The sequence below is a fragment of the Dermochelys coriacea genome, chromosome 7 (assembly GCF_009764565.3).
Source record: "Dermochelys coriacea isolate rDerCor1 chromosome 7, rDerCor1.pri.v4, whole genome shotgun sequence".
Classification (NCBI taxonomy): Eukaryota; Metazoa; Chordata; order Testudines; family Dermochelyidae; genus Dermochelys; species Dermochelys coriacea.
This window is the reverse complement of record NC_050074.1, coordinates 121,448,952-121,464,725: the sequence shown is the minus strand read 5'-3', so window position 1 is coordinate 121,464,725 and position 15,774 is coordinate 121,448,952. Positions and strand designations below refer to the sequence as shown.

Sequence of the window (15,774 nt, the reverse complement as noted above, 5' to 3'; positions counted from 1 at the left end):
GTTATAAATTACTGTTTACTTTAAATGCCAAATTTTTTTTTTCCAAGCATCCGTTTGTTACTGTCACTTCTAATAAACCAGTCAGAGAGTTAATTGCAGAGGCAAAGGCTGAAGTAACAGAAGAAGTTGAAGATGGTAAAGATGAAGATGAAGAGGAGGAAACAGAAAATTCTCTGGTCAGTTAAAGTATAAATTTATAGATTATATGGGTGCTTATTTTAATTACATTTTGTCTATGAAAAACTTATTTTCTGGCACGCTAATTATTTTTGCAATATTTTTAATTTGTACTAAGAATGAATGAATGTTTTTTTTTCTTCAAGTATAGCATGCCTTCAGTGCAAAATACAGAGGTCAGAATTTATAAAAGTCAGATGATCTTAAGCTTCTTCAGGACAGAATAATAAAGAATATTGTGTGCATGTATGGTTATTTGTGTACATGTGGATATGTAAGGCTAGAAGGCTGTTTAAACCAGGGGTGGACAGACTGTGGCTTGTGAGCTGAAGCCCCAACCCCTGTTGGACGCCTACCATGGGGCTTAAGTTCTAAGCCCTAGCAAGTACGTCACAGCTCTCGAACTTCTGAAGATAGCCATATGCAGCTCGGAGGGTCAGTAAGTTTGGCCACCTCTGGTTTAAACAGTGAAAGACTTTTTGTAAAATAATACATGTATAAATAATCCAAATATATACTTTCAGGCAAATATGTAAATGTATTAATGTGTAAGTGAACTGTGTATTTGGTATTATAACTAATAACTCTTGTATGGGTGAAGGTAATTACATTTATGTTATAAACTAAGTTTTCTCTGTGTATTTATAACTCGACTATTTTAAAAAAAACAAAAATCTGTCTACAGGACAAACTCCCTAGTTGAGTTAGTTTGTGAGAAATTTAGATTTATAAGGATACTTCTGCCAGTCAAATTCACTCCCTTAAAGGGAAATGAAATCATAGCTCTAGTACGATAATATGCTAATATATTGTGGAGAAAATAGATGCATTTACATGATTTATATGTATCCTATTTAAAAACACATTTGACTTCCAATATACTGAGATTCTAAAATACTTTCATATTTAGAATTATTTTAGATGCATTTTAGCACAAAGAGTATATTACTACATGCTTTCTTAGGCAAAAATCTCTCATTGAGGTTTGCCTCAGTAGGAAGAGCAGGATCAGGCCAATATTTGACACAGTAGCTAGGCATAATTTACATAACATTTTAAATTATATACTGTAATCTCTTAATGGCAAATTGTAAGTTTCATTCACAAATTATGGGGTTCTAGTAGTAAATATAGACAAAGATGTGTCATTAGCATTCCGAAGACTGAAAGAATAATTATGATTTGAGATAATGGTTCATTAATATATTTTTCTGTATATGGCTTTGTGGAAATATATTTCACAATCTACCAACAACAATTGCTAGAGTTATGTTCACATAATCGTTCTAACTTCTTGTTACCATCCACTCATATCTGCTAGAAACTTTTACCTTTTTTAACTGAAATTTCTCATGCTTGGTCTCTGCCTGAAGGTGAACTTTTGAAGTTTGTGTAAAAATTGTTCAGCCATTTCTGAGGGAGAAGAGGTTAAAAAATACACCTTTCCAGTTTCTATATCTATATAGTGATATTATAATATAATATAGCTATATATTTAAAAAACAAAGAAAATGTTGCAACCTTCTTAAACATTTGCAAGTTAAAATTTGGCATGGAAATAACCCTCCTGGAGGTGTAGTGCCATTGTTGAAAAGAATTTTTTTTTTTTTCCACACGTGAGTGGAGCAAAGTTGGCTACAAAGCAAAATACTTAATCATTTGTATTGCTGCTAATTTCTTAGGACGTCTGGGGTGAGATCCTCATCCCCACTCCAGCCTTATTATGCTAGGTAAAAGGGCCCTGAAAGCCCCACTTCTGGCTATGGGAGGATTTCCCTGGCAGAGGCACTGTGAAAACAGCCATGAGACTGCTTTTTAGTATCCCCTCACAAGCCCTGGCAAAGAACATACTGGGCATAGTATGGGAATCTTGGGGCAGCACTCAGATTTGTGCGCAATACTGTGGTCCATAGGGCAGCCTGGGGAAGCTGCTGTAACTTAGACGTGCCCCCAGGTGTGTTTAATTTATACTGAGGTCCTCTCCAGTCCCTGGAGTAGCCCAGGATCAGGAGGGCAAAAAAGGTGGCGTAAGGCCAAGATTTTTTGTTGTGCCTCTTAGGTGTGCAGCACAGAATCCACTTCTGTGGCCAGAAGAACTGTATAGGGTGTAAAGTGGTTGAGGAAAGGCTTATGAGGACTTTACAAGATGTGTGGGTGCTGAGGCAAATGATGTCCAGCATCCCTCAGGGACTGAGAAAGGGCTCCTGTGAAATTGTAAACTGTGAAGAAGGGCTTTTCTACAGACGTAATAGTTCTGTGGTTATGTCTTGTCAAATAGTTTGAGATTATGGAATTTATTTTTCCTGGAAACCAAGCTATATACATGTAGTGTCTTTTCATATACATCTCTCTCTATGCAAGAAATGTTTTTATAATTGTTTTTCTACATAAATTAGAAAATAGTAATTTTTTTTTTATAATTTTTTTTAGCAGTTACCAACTAACAAGCGTGCCTCCTCCGACCTTAGTATTGCCAGCTCTGAAGAAGATAAACTTTCACAGAATGCCTCTATTCTGGAATCTGTTTCTGAGAAAACAGAACATAATGCTGCTGAGGAGAATATCAGTATATTTCCAGATGATAAAACAACTGCTAGTGAACCCAAGACAATTAAAGATGTGGAAATTATTGACAGTGTGTCTGATACCACTCCTGGAGATATTGTAAAGGTGCAGATTGGGTCAGTATTAGTTGAGGAAGATGAGCCAGAGAAAAGATTAGGAGTTGAAAAGAATACTGGAAAAGCAGAAGTAGTAAATGAAGACACTGGATCACAGACAGAAAGAAAAGAAGTTGATACAGTGACATTAGAAACAAATGATAAACACAGTCTGAAAACAGAGGAAAGTAGTACCATAGAAAATGAAGAGACAGATGAAAATAAACTGAAAATAGCACCTGAAATTGAAGATGCCGGTGCTCAAACTACAGAAATGATATCTAAAGAGACTGGAGAGAAAGAGGAGAAAGAAAGCAGAACAGATAGCCAGGAAAATAAGAATGAAGAAACGACGATAGAAAAAATTACAGAGCAAAAAGATGATGGTAAATCTGAAGAAGTTCAGAAAGATGAGATGACAGGCATCACTAATGAAACTCTGGTTAAAAGTGCAGAGAAAATGGCTGACACAGAGCAGGAGCCAATAAAAAATGGAGCTGACAATGCTCGAGAGACAGGCAGCACTAGTGAAAGACAGATCAGTAATGGAGATAAAATATCTGAGACAGTCCAGAAGCTAATGGAAAGTAGAACTGAGCATGTTCATGAGACAGGCAGCTCTGAAGAAACTCAGATTAAAAGTGTAGATAAAGTGACTGATACAGATCAGAAATTAGTAGAAAGTGAAAATAAAGATGTTCATAAGACAAGCAGCACAGAGGAAACTGAGGTCAAGGATTCAGGAAAAGTGGGTGATATAGACCAGAAGCCAATACAGATCAAGACTGAGAATATTCATGAGACAAATAGCACTGAGGAAATTCAAATCGAAAGTGTGGGTAAAGTGGTGGAGCCTGACCAAAATTCAGAAACAAATGGACCTGAGGATAACCAGAAGAACAACATTCAGATAAATGCAGAGCATTCCAAAGTTCCGTGTGATGCACCACTTAAGAACAAGCTTCAGGATTCTGCAGTTGAACAACCTAATGATTCTGAACTCACTCCAGTACCCATTATTAGTGTTAGCGCTGAAGAAAATGAGGAAAAAGTTAAAATGGGTAATCAAGCCAGTGCTGAAACATTACAGCAGCTAGAACCTGAGACACTAAAGGAAAATGATACAGATTCAGGCACTGGGTCCACAGCTGATAATAATAGCATTGACTTGAACTTGTCCATCTCTAGCTTCCTCACTAAAAACAAGGACACTGGATCAATATCTTTACAAGTAAGTGTAGGACAATTGGTTATAATTTTTTATGTAAAATCTTATATAGTAAGACCCTAAGACTTTCTTGAGGAGTTAATAATGCCAAGAAAATCAACCAATCAGAAACTAAAGTAGTAATATTGAATCTATACCTTTATAGGAACCACTTTGCTAGAACTGAAGATTGCAAATAGTCAAATACCAGTTGCATCTAAAACTGTTTTCAGAGTAAAATATTTGAGTACATGGAATAATGTTGTAACTCTGTGTACATGTGTTTAGGCAGCAATTGCAAATGGCCACTAAACTGCCACACATTTATCTAAATCGTTGTGTAACTATGTTCCAAAATCTAAACTATCAGATCAAAAAATTGTTAATCATTACAGTTGCGAAGATAACCTTCAAAATGTGAACTAAATGTAAACCTATACATTGAGACAGGAAATTCCAAAGAGCTGAAAACTACAGGATGTTTAAGAGGAAGATTTGTATTGTGGTTAAGGCTTGGGACTAGAACTCAAGATTTCAAGTTCAATTCCTGGCTTTATGCATAATTCCTGTTGACCATGGGTAAATCACTTAACCTCTCCCTGCCACATCTCAGCCTTCTCCATGTATATCTTCTCTCTAACCCATTGTTTGTCCTGACTATTTAGACCAGCGTTTTTCAAAGTTCAGCTCACAACCCAATACTGGGTCACGGCATATAAGGCACTGGGTCGCTCTGGTCAGCACCGCCAGCCAGGATGTTAAAAGCCCTGTCGGCGGTGCTGCCCAGCTAAGGCAGGCTAGTGCCTGCCTGTTCTGATACCGCACTGTGCCCCGGAAGCAGCCAGCAGCGGGTCCGACTCAAAGGCAGTGGTGCCATGGGGCTCCGCACGCTGCCCCTACCCTGAGCACTGGCTCTGCACTCCCATTGGCCGGTTCCCAATTATAAAATATAATAAAAGGCTATTAACTTGTTAATCAAGTGATGCTTTAAGTCAGGAAGTATTGCTGAATTGAAAGGAGAATTTAATAGATTAATTAAATCTGAAAGTTAATGAAGCACTGTCAAGGTGTGGAATCTGGCAGTAATGTTTGACATTTGATCACCTCACTGATTCACATTAGAAGCAGGTCTGTTGCTGAACACAGCTTGAAAAATTTACCAAACACTTAATGGCCAGAGGACTAAGCCTAAGGATAAAAGGCTGGTGGGAGTTGCCACCAAGGTCTAGAGAGGCATTGTCTCTGGAGATTCTCACTCCCCTCCCAAGATGCTACTGTCAGTAACTGAAGGGGGGGATATTGGGATTCCCACCAGAGGTGTTGTCCATGGATACTGCTCTTGAGCTCCTTCTTTCATATCCACTTCTGGCTTTGGTGTCTGACAAATGTGAAACCCTGGTAAAGGGATGAAAACAATTTGCTCTCTCTTTCTCTTCTCCATTCAGGAGCCTCCTGCTCTACCCCAACCTGTTGTAAGGAAGGTGTCTGTTATATTGCTCCTCCCCTGACCTAAAATTTGGGTCCTCTTTTCCCATTACCTGCCTTTGTTTTTGCTGATAGGTTTCCCAGGCAGAAGTGGTAGGGTGAAATCAGCAAATCTTTATTCAGTTTCACTGCCACTTTTCAGAATCCTGGGGACATCTGTGAAAATGACTAGTCTTGATGAATTCAAGGGAAAGCAATGGGGAACAACAAAGGCAACAGAACTGTCTTCAGACTCAGGAAGATAACACTGCATCAGTTCACACTGGAAGATTAAAAAAATTGTCTAGATAAATGGCAACTTAATTTATGGGAAATAATAATAGCTTCATTTCCCCCTTTGCTGGCTAAAAAAAGTTTAACTTCTTGGCACTGGTAAGAAGACTTTTTTCAAGCTCTTGTAATCTGAGGACAGTTTACTTTTGCTGTATCTTATTCAGTTGCTCTCTATTTAGAAACTCAGTAATCTAATTTATCAGATATAAAAAAGTGTTATTCAATTGAACACAAAATAACATTTTAATTCAGGAAACTAGAAGACACAAGAAAACATTAAAGAAAACTCGCAAATTTGTTGTTGATGGAGTAGAAGTGAGTGTGACAACTTCAAAAATAGTTACAGAAAATGATTCAAAAAGTGAAGAATTAAGATTTCTTCGGTGAGTAAAAATCTCTAAATGATTTTGGAGACTTTTGGTATTCCTTTTCCTTCCTGAATAACACAGGTAGAATCTTTAATCAATGCGAGAGCGCTCCGGGATTTGTTTTGATAGTGCATTGGGATTAAATTTAGATCTTTTTGTTAGCAGAGGGAAAAACTGTTTGTTTTAAAATAATGATACAAAAATCCAAGTCTAATCTTGCATTTCTTTTTTAAAACTGGTATTATTGAGCCCAAATAGTTGATTTTTTTTAAAATTATTTTTATCTTTATTCACTTTCTCTCTTCTTTTGCTCCACCAACACTACTGTTCGTTATCAGACGTCAAGAGCTGCGGGAGCTAAGACTTCTTCAAAAAGAAGAGCAGAGAGCTCAACAGCAGCTCAGTAATAAACTCCTACAACAAAGAGAACAGATGTTCAGACGCTTTGAACAGGAAATGACGGTAAGTTTGGTTTATTTATTGCACCTACATGATATAAGGCAACTTTTTATTTAGTGCTCTTAAAAGATGCCATGTTGATGGAGTAGGTGAACATGGGTAGCAACGGCCTAGGCTTTTCCTACTGAGGGTACTGTTCTGTAGTTCAGTGTTCATGTTTATTCAGTCCTTGTTCTCTCTCTACTTAGAGAGATTTTGACAGGTAGTCTTGTTGATCTCCTGAACTAATCAAAATGCTTAGAAATAGTGCCTCCCAGCCAGGAGAGGGTGATAAAACCAGTTTTTGGGAGGATGTCTTCCTCACTCCATTAATTGGCTTGCTCATTCATATACTTCAGTTGTTTTTGTCTCTAGCAGGTGGAGGAACATTTCCTTTGCCAGATGTCTGGTTAGTCTGGGCTAAAGCAAAAAGATAGGCCAGAGATATTCATCAATGTTCAGCTGCCTTTGCAGCATGCACTTGAGGCCCCAAGAGTATGCAAGCCCTCTCCCTAGCAGCAGGTCAGCCCTTTCAGGAGTGCAATCTGAAAGTTCTACCAGAGCTGTAGGCCCTGGAATTGCTGGTAATGCTAAGTCCTCACACAACCAAAAATTGGGGGATGCTTTTGCTTTAATTGTGTGGAAAATGCTAGTTGTGAGGTATCTCAGGAGAGGACCAGCAAGGTAGAAAGCCTATCCTCAGGGAATACCTAGCATGTCCTACCTCCTCTGAGGGCACTGCCTTTGGTTTCCCAAAAGATCCTCTTCTCTGGGACCCTCCAGGAATTTCTCTCCTACTTCTTGGTCCAGAGAGAAGGAACCTTAGCAGCAACAAGCAGGTTCAGTCCTATCCCTGACCCTTTCCAAATCAACTCCAGCCTGCCTGAGCCCAGTCAGTACTGGGCTCTCCTTCAGCCCAGTTCCTGAGTGACTCATGAGAGGAATGAAATAACAGCTATTAGCTCCATCTGATCCAGGAGAGTGACTGCAGAAGGTATTCAGACTCCAATAATGAACGTCCTCTAGTCCCCAGGTCCTTCAGAGCTTTCTCCTAAGGGCGTTCTGCACCAAAAAATTTAAAATTCTGCATCTAAAATTTTGCACACAATATTTTAAAATTCTGCAAATTATATTTGTTAAATAAATGTGGAGGCTCCAGCATGGCATTGGGGAGAACAGGCTACTGGCTGCACAAAGGTGGGAGATGACTGTGCAGCTCCATCCCCAGGACACAGACTCAGCAGTGAGTCTGCACCCAACCCTGACACAGTGCAAAGTCTGTACCTGCCCCAGAAACATGGGTCCCGCCCCTCTGCGTGGGCAGGCAAGCTTAGCAAGGCAGGATCCAATTGTGGAGAAGTTTAATGTGGGAGGATCCAGGTGTGGGATGAGAGGATTCTCTGTGGGGCAATCTGGGTGCAGGCGGCTCAGTGGGGGATCTAAGTTCAGGGAGGATCTGGATGCACAGAGGCTTGTTGGTGCATTCTGGGTGCAGTGGTAATGGGACTCTGCAGGAGGGTCCAGGTGAAGGTGGTTGGGGCTCAGTGGCGGGGGGGGAGTCTGGGTGTGGGGAGGATAGAGCTCGGCAGAGGAGTCTGGGTGTGGGGGATTCAGTGGGGGGTCCAGATGCTGGGGGAGTGGGACTCAGTGGGGTGGGGATCCAGGTGCAACTGGTAGGGGCTTGGTGAGGTGGGGATCTGGGTGGCTCGTCAGGGTGGTCCAGGTGCAGCGGGAGTGAGGCTCAATGGGAGGGTTCTGAGTGTGGGAGGGTGCTGAGGCTTGGTGGGAGGGTCTGGGTATGAGGAGGTCTGGATGCACGGGGGTTGGGTGAGTGGGGGAGCAGTCCGCTGTACAGAAATCCCTCCTCCTGCAGCTGAAGAGCAATTGGCTCAGGAAGCAGTGGGGGGGGGGGGGAGTTTGCAGAGCCTGCAGCCAGGGAAGAAATCTGGAGGTAGGTCTGATCCGTCCCCAGATGCCATGCAGGGGAAGAGGAAGTCCCATCCTCCCCAGCCCAGCTGGGATTAGCAGCTGAGCACAGGGTGGGAGCCACCAGCCAGGTCTTCCCCAGTCCTGCCTCACAGTGATTTACCTCTCTCACGGCTGCCATGGGCACCCAAAACATACTTCTGGGGGATCATATGACTGCTCTTGTGGTTTCCTTTTGCCTCCCAGTCAGAAAGTCATTTTTCTGCAGAGAAGCAAAGAAATCTGCAGGAGACATAAATTCTGCACATGTGCAGTGGCACAGAATTCACCCAGGAGTAAAAGCTGCTTGTGTGGGGAATCAAAGGAATCGCCCCATCATATATGCACCAGATTAGCTTTGCCCCCACTACATCTAAATCTTCTTCCTTTGCAACACATCAAAGTAGGCATGCAGGCAGCCAGAACAGAAGATGCAAAAAGGATTCACTTTCCCACAGGCAACTTCCCCTACCCCTAGAAGCATGAGCATGCTCCAGCTTCCTTAAGAAGATAAGTACCTCCGCCTCCTGCATAGCAGGTCATAGGCCAAGGTAATAGTCACCTTGTAAATACCTACAGTAAGATAGATACCACAGGCCCCCGGCTAGACACACAAGATGTTTTGACCTGGAATTGCTAAGTATCCTGGGCTATGCCTCCCATCCTCACTCTCTCTCATTTTATGCACTTCCATATAAATTATTTCCAGCATAATGTACTGGCTTTTTATATGATTTGAGACGTATTGCCCTCTAATGGCTGGCTGAAGATAAGGAATCTATTATTCGCTGAGGGTGATATCTGCTAACTTAAGTTTTAGAGGCCTTTATTTTTAGACTGTGATGATTCATCTCCAGAGGTATGAATATAAAATTTATATAGTAAATTGTGTCTGTTGTGTAATGCATAAAGATTCGTAACACAGAAGGTCTCCAGGCATTTTTCAGCACTGGCAAGACATTCATACACATTCATCACAAATTCAAAATTTGATATACCACAATTTGGAGTTCCCTAGTTAAGCTGAGCAAACATCATTGCTTTGACTGGACAGTTCTGCAGAACTTTCAACCCTCCCAAATTTAACTTCCTAGAAAAATATCAGATGAATTATTTATTTTATTTTATTTTTATTATGGAATTATTTTACAGAGTAAAAAGCGGCAGTATGATCAAGAGATAGAAAATCTAGAGAAGCAGCAAAAACAGACAATAGAACGTTTAGAACAGGAACACACAAATCGCTTACGAGATGAAGCAAAACGCATCAAAGCAGAACAGGAGAAGGAATTGTCCAAATTCCAGAACATGTTGAAAAACAGAAAAAAAGAGGTAAGACTCTTCGATAATTTAGAAAGTAGGGGGCCTGGCCAGAGGCGAGCATGGTTGGACTCCCTTTATCCCTGCCATAATGATTTCTGGGGGCCATTCAGAGCCATTGTAAATTTTTTGTTTTATTGCATACAAAACAGCTAACGGACCATTTAAATATTGACTTCTGCAGAAGTCATTGATAGATTAGCACATTTGTATCTTTCATGGAATCTTTAAAATTAATGCATTTTAATTTTGGTTGATAACATTCCACAAAACAAAAAAGCCATACTGTTTGTACTGTTAGAATTTAAAAAACAATAACACAGCTTTGGTAACAGTTGAGTCATTATACCTACTGTATGTTTCTATTTGTTTATTCATTAAGACCATATTTTATAACTTGTCTGTAAAAGACATAACCCTGTCAGGAGTTCTCTTCTGATTTTTAACTCAATTGAAAAAAAAAAATACTCGACAGCTGAAAAGTTTTATGACTAATTGCAGATCTAAGTTATATAGTGAAACCAAGTGAGTGAAGGATGATGCTGAAAGTCTAAACCAGTGGTTTTCAAACTTTTTTTTCCCCTGCGTCCCACTTGAAAATTGCTGAGGGGCTCGGCAGACCACTTAATGATCTTTCCAAATGTTGTTTGTACCATTAGCTAACTATTATAAAGCGCTTTGGATAAAAGCACTATATTTAAAAAAAAAAAAACTTTTTTTGTTCTACAAATAAAAGCAAACAACTTATATTTTAATATCAGTAGTTTTACCTTTGTAATGCAATGGATGTGCTGTCTCTCCCCCACCACAGCAGCCCCCAAGCTGAGGCTGGAGAGGAGGGCCGTCTCTCCATGGCAGCCGCAGCCCTGGATCTGGGGAAAGTTGCCTCTTTTTCTGGCCGCCACAGCCCTGCACATCCCAAATTCCCCCCACTCCCTCTTCTCACCCCACTGCTCCCTCCCACCTACCCCTTATTCCCCTCAAGGCCATCATCTCACTTATATGTGCATCTTCTCCAGGGTCCAGGCACCTTATTAGTGGAGCCACACCTGCGTGGCTCCACTAATTAGGTGGGTGGCCCTTCATTCTATCACGCGTGGCCACCCAGGCGCGCACCTTAGAGGAAACTATCAGCGGACCACCTGAATGGAGCTCACTGACCACTGGTGGATCACAGTTTGAGAACCTCTTATCTAAACTGTTAATATGCTTGTGTTAGCACATGAGAAAGTTGTGTATTTACATATAGTTTTTTGTATATGAAGGCTGTATTTTATTTTTAAACCAATTGCATAGTTATAGTTCTGCATATAAGTGAATATAATTTATGCAGAAATAAGAGTAGTTATTAGATTAATATTCATTACTCTAAAAATCTATGGTGCACTATCAGTGCTTTTATGCAGAAGGACCCTATAGTATGAACATGTTTAGAAAAATATATATTTTATTTATTTTGAACTGTACATTGGTATATATTAATCATATTTTTTTCTTTTGCTGAACTTCTTGCATTTTTGAGTTTCTTTTTACTGGTGATTGGGTCTCATATGGGGAAGCTGGTGGAACTTAATGCTGTATACTAATCTAAAAAAATTTCTTCCTTGGAAACAGGAATAGCTTGTGGTGGTTTGGACTCTGATTTCTGATGGGGCTTCCGCTATTAAATAAACATTTGTTCTTGAAGGCATACTTTTTTTATTTATAGTTCAGTGAGGAGATTTACATTTTGGAGGAAAATGCAGTCAGAGCTCTAAAACTATCCATGTTATATTGGAGAGTATGGAAAGTACGTAATGTTAAAAACTGGCAATATTTAATCTCCCCTAAACAAAATCATCAAATCATCATATTCTTAGCAATTTTCTTTATCAGATAATATTTAGAAATTATCTCACCATTTTAAAGTGCACTGTACCGAAACACATTTTATACAATTTCGGCCTAACTGTAATGCAGAGTTTTTGAAGAATATAATAATTGATGGGGGTGGTTGTTTCACTTTTTAAAACTGAATACTTACAGCCCTTTTATCTTTATGTGCTTATGTGCCTCTTTTATATTTTAAAACATACTATGTAAGGGTCACTTGTGGCTGAGAATACAGAAATGACATTGTTTCCATTTGGACATAGCACAATGGCAATAAAAGCTGTTTTTCAGTGGAAGTTCATCTAAACTTCTACTTGTTTCAGATCCGTTACTATGGGGATAAAAATATTTTATAAAATTTCCTGTACTGTTTAAAGAGACCATTACTATTATAGGCAGCTTTCTTAATCGATGGCTGTTTAAGTTACTGCATGAAAACACATTAATGAGATATAGTAATCCATAGGAAGGAATCGCTGATTCTGAGAGCACTTCATTAACATATGCATGTAAAATCAGACTGGTTTATGGCTCCTTTCTAGGCTGCAGTTAGACTTGTACAGAGCATGCACTATCTTTTCCTTTTTCACCAAACTAATACCTCTGCATGCTTTCCAATACCTTAGTGCTTGAATTACACTCTCATGTTCACAACAAATGCTTGCTGTGGAGAAAAAAATGTTATTTTCCCCACCTTCTGCATGCTTATATACTAGGTTTTTAATGAAGTGGAGAAAGCACCAAAAGAGCTGAGAAAAGAGCTCATGAAACGCAAGAAAGAGGAGCTTGCACAAACCCAGCATGCTCAGGTAACAGCAGCAGCTTCATGCTACTAAAATCCAAAAAGCAGCATTAGTCACACAGCTTAATCATTTCACTTTCTTTTTTAGAGTGACTTTGAAATTTAACTTCTAACCCTTGATATTTGCTCTGCTCCCTCAAATGCTCCCGTAACCCTTTCCATAGAGTACAGTGTATAATCAATTATATGCAAACTTATATTGATAAGTTAAAAAAGCTTAAGATACGGAAAGCTGTATTCAAATTAGAAAAATATCTTTGTACATCCTGGGAAAACTCATTACATTGTCTTTTCAGCTGATAAGTATCTTGTGTGTCTGCATAATTTATAAACGTTACAGTAGAATGTCAAATATTTTCAGAATATTAAGCCTAAAGGAGGAAAATAAGTATATAGAAAGTGTAAAATTAAGGAATACTGTTCATGACAGCAGAGCATTTAAAGTAAACTGACTGAATTAAATACCAAAATGAAATGGAAAGTTGTATGAAAACTATAGAAGATTGCAAATATAATTCCACACCTTGCACCTTATTGATATCATCTGACAGAGCTGGAAGACAAAAAAAAAAAAATTAAATGTTTTTCCTTTGTAAGGTTTTGAATGTGATATTTTACCTCTAGTCAAGGTTATAGAACAAAAAGGGTTTGGGGATGAATAACTGAAGTGGGATTTAATTATTGTTTACAGGAGTGGAAAAGGTAGTGATGTGATTGGACTATGTTAATTGTGATTTGACTTTGAGGAGTAGATGTTATATTTTTATGGGCATGATGGGTTGAAAACTCTGTTGTACATCTTGAAATAAAGATGGGTGTACACCTGAGCAAAGTTCACAGTAAGTAGAGTTTTAGAACTACAAGTTGTCATACTTCTAACAGTGGATTAATGTGTTTCCACTACAGCAAAAGCTTTGATAAATAATAAGATATCTTGATTAAGTTAAAAGATCCTCATTTCATGTCATCAAAAAGTACTATAAGCATAAGAACATCTGCAGAAATTGATTTGAAATCTGTAAACAGATCAGTTACGTACAAGTACCATTTCTACTGTAAATGTTTGCTCAAACCATGAGCCTTGGAATCTTCATATTCTCATGGCTGATGTGTAGTAGTTTACCATCTTTGAAAGAAGGAAATTGTTTTTGTTTACATTTTGACCTGGGAAGTGTTGTATTGTATTCTGATCCACAGGGTATTGCTCAGGTTCTGATTCAATCTTTTCAATTGTCTTCGTGTACACTCTTCAATGCACAAATGCAGGATGTAAGTCCCAAAATACCAAGAAGGGTTTATTTCCCTCATTTTTTCAACTTTGTGTTCGCTCCTATTTTTTTCTTTGGCTCACATGTGCTGGTGAATTTCATTGTCCCAAAAACTGATGAATGCAAATTTATAAAATTGTATAGTTTTAAAAGTTCAAATTGGTGTACTGATTAACTTTGGATAAAACATTGTGAATTTTCTTTCAGAAACAGAAGTATTCAATAATTGAATGATTTTATCACTTCAGCACCTGTGAGAAATTGAATGCAGTGACTAAATTTTATGTTGTGTGTGCAGTGAAATTTTTACCTTCAGGAGGTGGGGAGAAAGCTTTTTTCATTTTCTTGCCAAATCATGGGACAAAAACTTGTTACTACTGTCACAAAGAACTAATGTAACTGCTAAGGAGCAAATTATATTGCGGTCTGCCTCCTACACTAGCCAACAAAGTTGCCAGTGAAGTTTTTCTCCACAATGTTTATTGCATCTGATGTGGTAAAGATTGTGGAGAACATCTTCACTGGCAGTTTGGTTGGATAGTGTAGGAGGTAGACCACAATACACAGTTTTTATTGCGTGTGACGTTTGGTATCGATGTACAGTAACTCCCTATTTAACGTCCTCTCGCTTAACGTTGTTTCAGTCTTACTTCCCTGCTCCATTACATGCTCATTTAAATTTGTGCAATACTCCACTATAACGTCATTTGGCCACCTGCTTTGTTCATGGCTGGCATCCCCCCCATCAACTCCTCTACGCCCCCCCCCCCCCGTGCCTCCCACCCGCCGGCGGACCCCGCAGATCAGCGCCTTCCCCCTGCTCCCCTTGCCTCCTGCCTGTGGCAATCAGCTGGTTTGCGGTTTTCAGGAGGGAGCGGGAGGCTGCACGCCGCTCCTCACTCCTCCCCCCAGCCTCCAGTATGCTGCAAGACAGCAGATAGCCGCGGGCAGGAGGTGAGGGGAGCAGAGGGAAGGCGTTGATCCGCGGGGTCCGCTGGCGGGTGGGAGGTGCTGGAGGGACAGGGGAGCTGATAGTGGGGCTGCCATCCTGTTTAATACCTGTATTAAATTGCTTGTTTAAAATGCCTTTTGTCTGGCAAAAAAAAAATTCTCCCTGGAACCTAAGGCCTCCTCTCCCCTCATTTTACATTAATTCTTATGGGGAAGTTGGATTTGCATAACATCGTTTCACTTAGTCGCATTTTCCAGGAACATAAGTAGAACGTTAAGCAAGGAGTTACTCTATGAAGCTGAAAGGACAGAGCTTGTGTTTTTCAAATACGTAGTTTAGCTTGCTGTGCTAGCCGTTTTTAAAAAAAAACGTTATTTTGACTTGATCAGAACTGATACGTAAGTGATTGAGGGAGGAAAGTCTCTTCCATAATTGCTTTTCTGACCTTGACCACACACTTCTAATACAATATTTTCCCCAGGGGTTGAAAATGCATGAAAAATACCTTGAAAGTCACCTACAGCATGTTTTACACAATGGCACCCCCAGCTATTCCAGGATACTAAAGCTGTATTTCTAATATATTTCAGTCTTCTTACTCTTTCAATTGAAAAGTAAATAATGTGGAACTCTCTAAAACTGTGTTCTCATCAGTCCATTATTCTGTTTTTAATCTGTATCACTGACCCTATTCCTCTGATTATACCCATAACTATCATTCTCCCAGATATTCACCACTTGCTCCTCTTCCAATTTTATACCACCTTCTGCACATCCCATTCACCCTGGTACCACAATAGCCTCCAAGTGTACCCACTTCAGTGTACCTACCCAACCCTGGAGAGATGGTTGTGAAAATTGCAATTAACTGTCCAGTGGGACTCACAAGCCTTAGTAACTATTTACTGAACTTCTGTTGGAGAGGGAAATTATGTCTCTCTCAACAATCATTATCAAGTAACAGATTGTTGATTCCACATTTCACCG

General features: G+C 39.6%; 1 protein-coding gene across 7 annotated transcripts in view; it reads left to right on the top strand.

Annotated features, from left to right (window-relative positions):
• The window catches only part of SLK (STE20 like kinase), a 65,523-nt gene that overhangs the window by 37,118 nt on the left and 12,631 nt on the right, over positions 1–15,774 (top strand). For 2 of the 7 annotated variants that reach the window (XM_043519863.1, XM_043519867.1), the window contains exons 8-14: positions 48–176; positions 2,608–4,068; positions 6,055–6,185; positions 6,509–6,632; positions 9,726–9,905; positions 12,482–12,574; positions 13,765–13,836. In XM_043519863.1, the coding sequence (XP_043375798.1) occupies positions 48–176; positions 2,608–4,068; positions 6,055–6,185; positions 6,509–6,632; positions 9,726–9,905; positions 12,482–12,574; positions 13,765–13,836 (2,190 nt within the window). The remainder of the gene's footprint in view (positions 1–47; positions 177–2,607; positions 4,069–6,054; positions 6,186–6,508; positions 6,633–9,725; positions 9,906–12,481; positions 12,575–13,764; positions 13,837–15,774) is intronic. The other 5 variants (XM_043519864.1, XM_043519865.1, XM_038409423.2 and 2 more) reach the window with 5 other exon arrangements.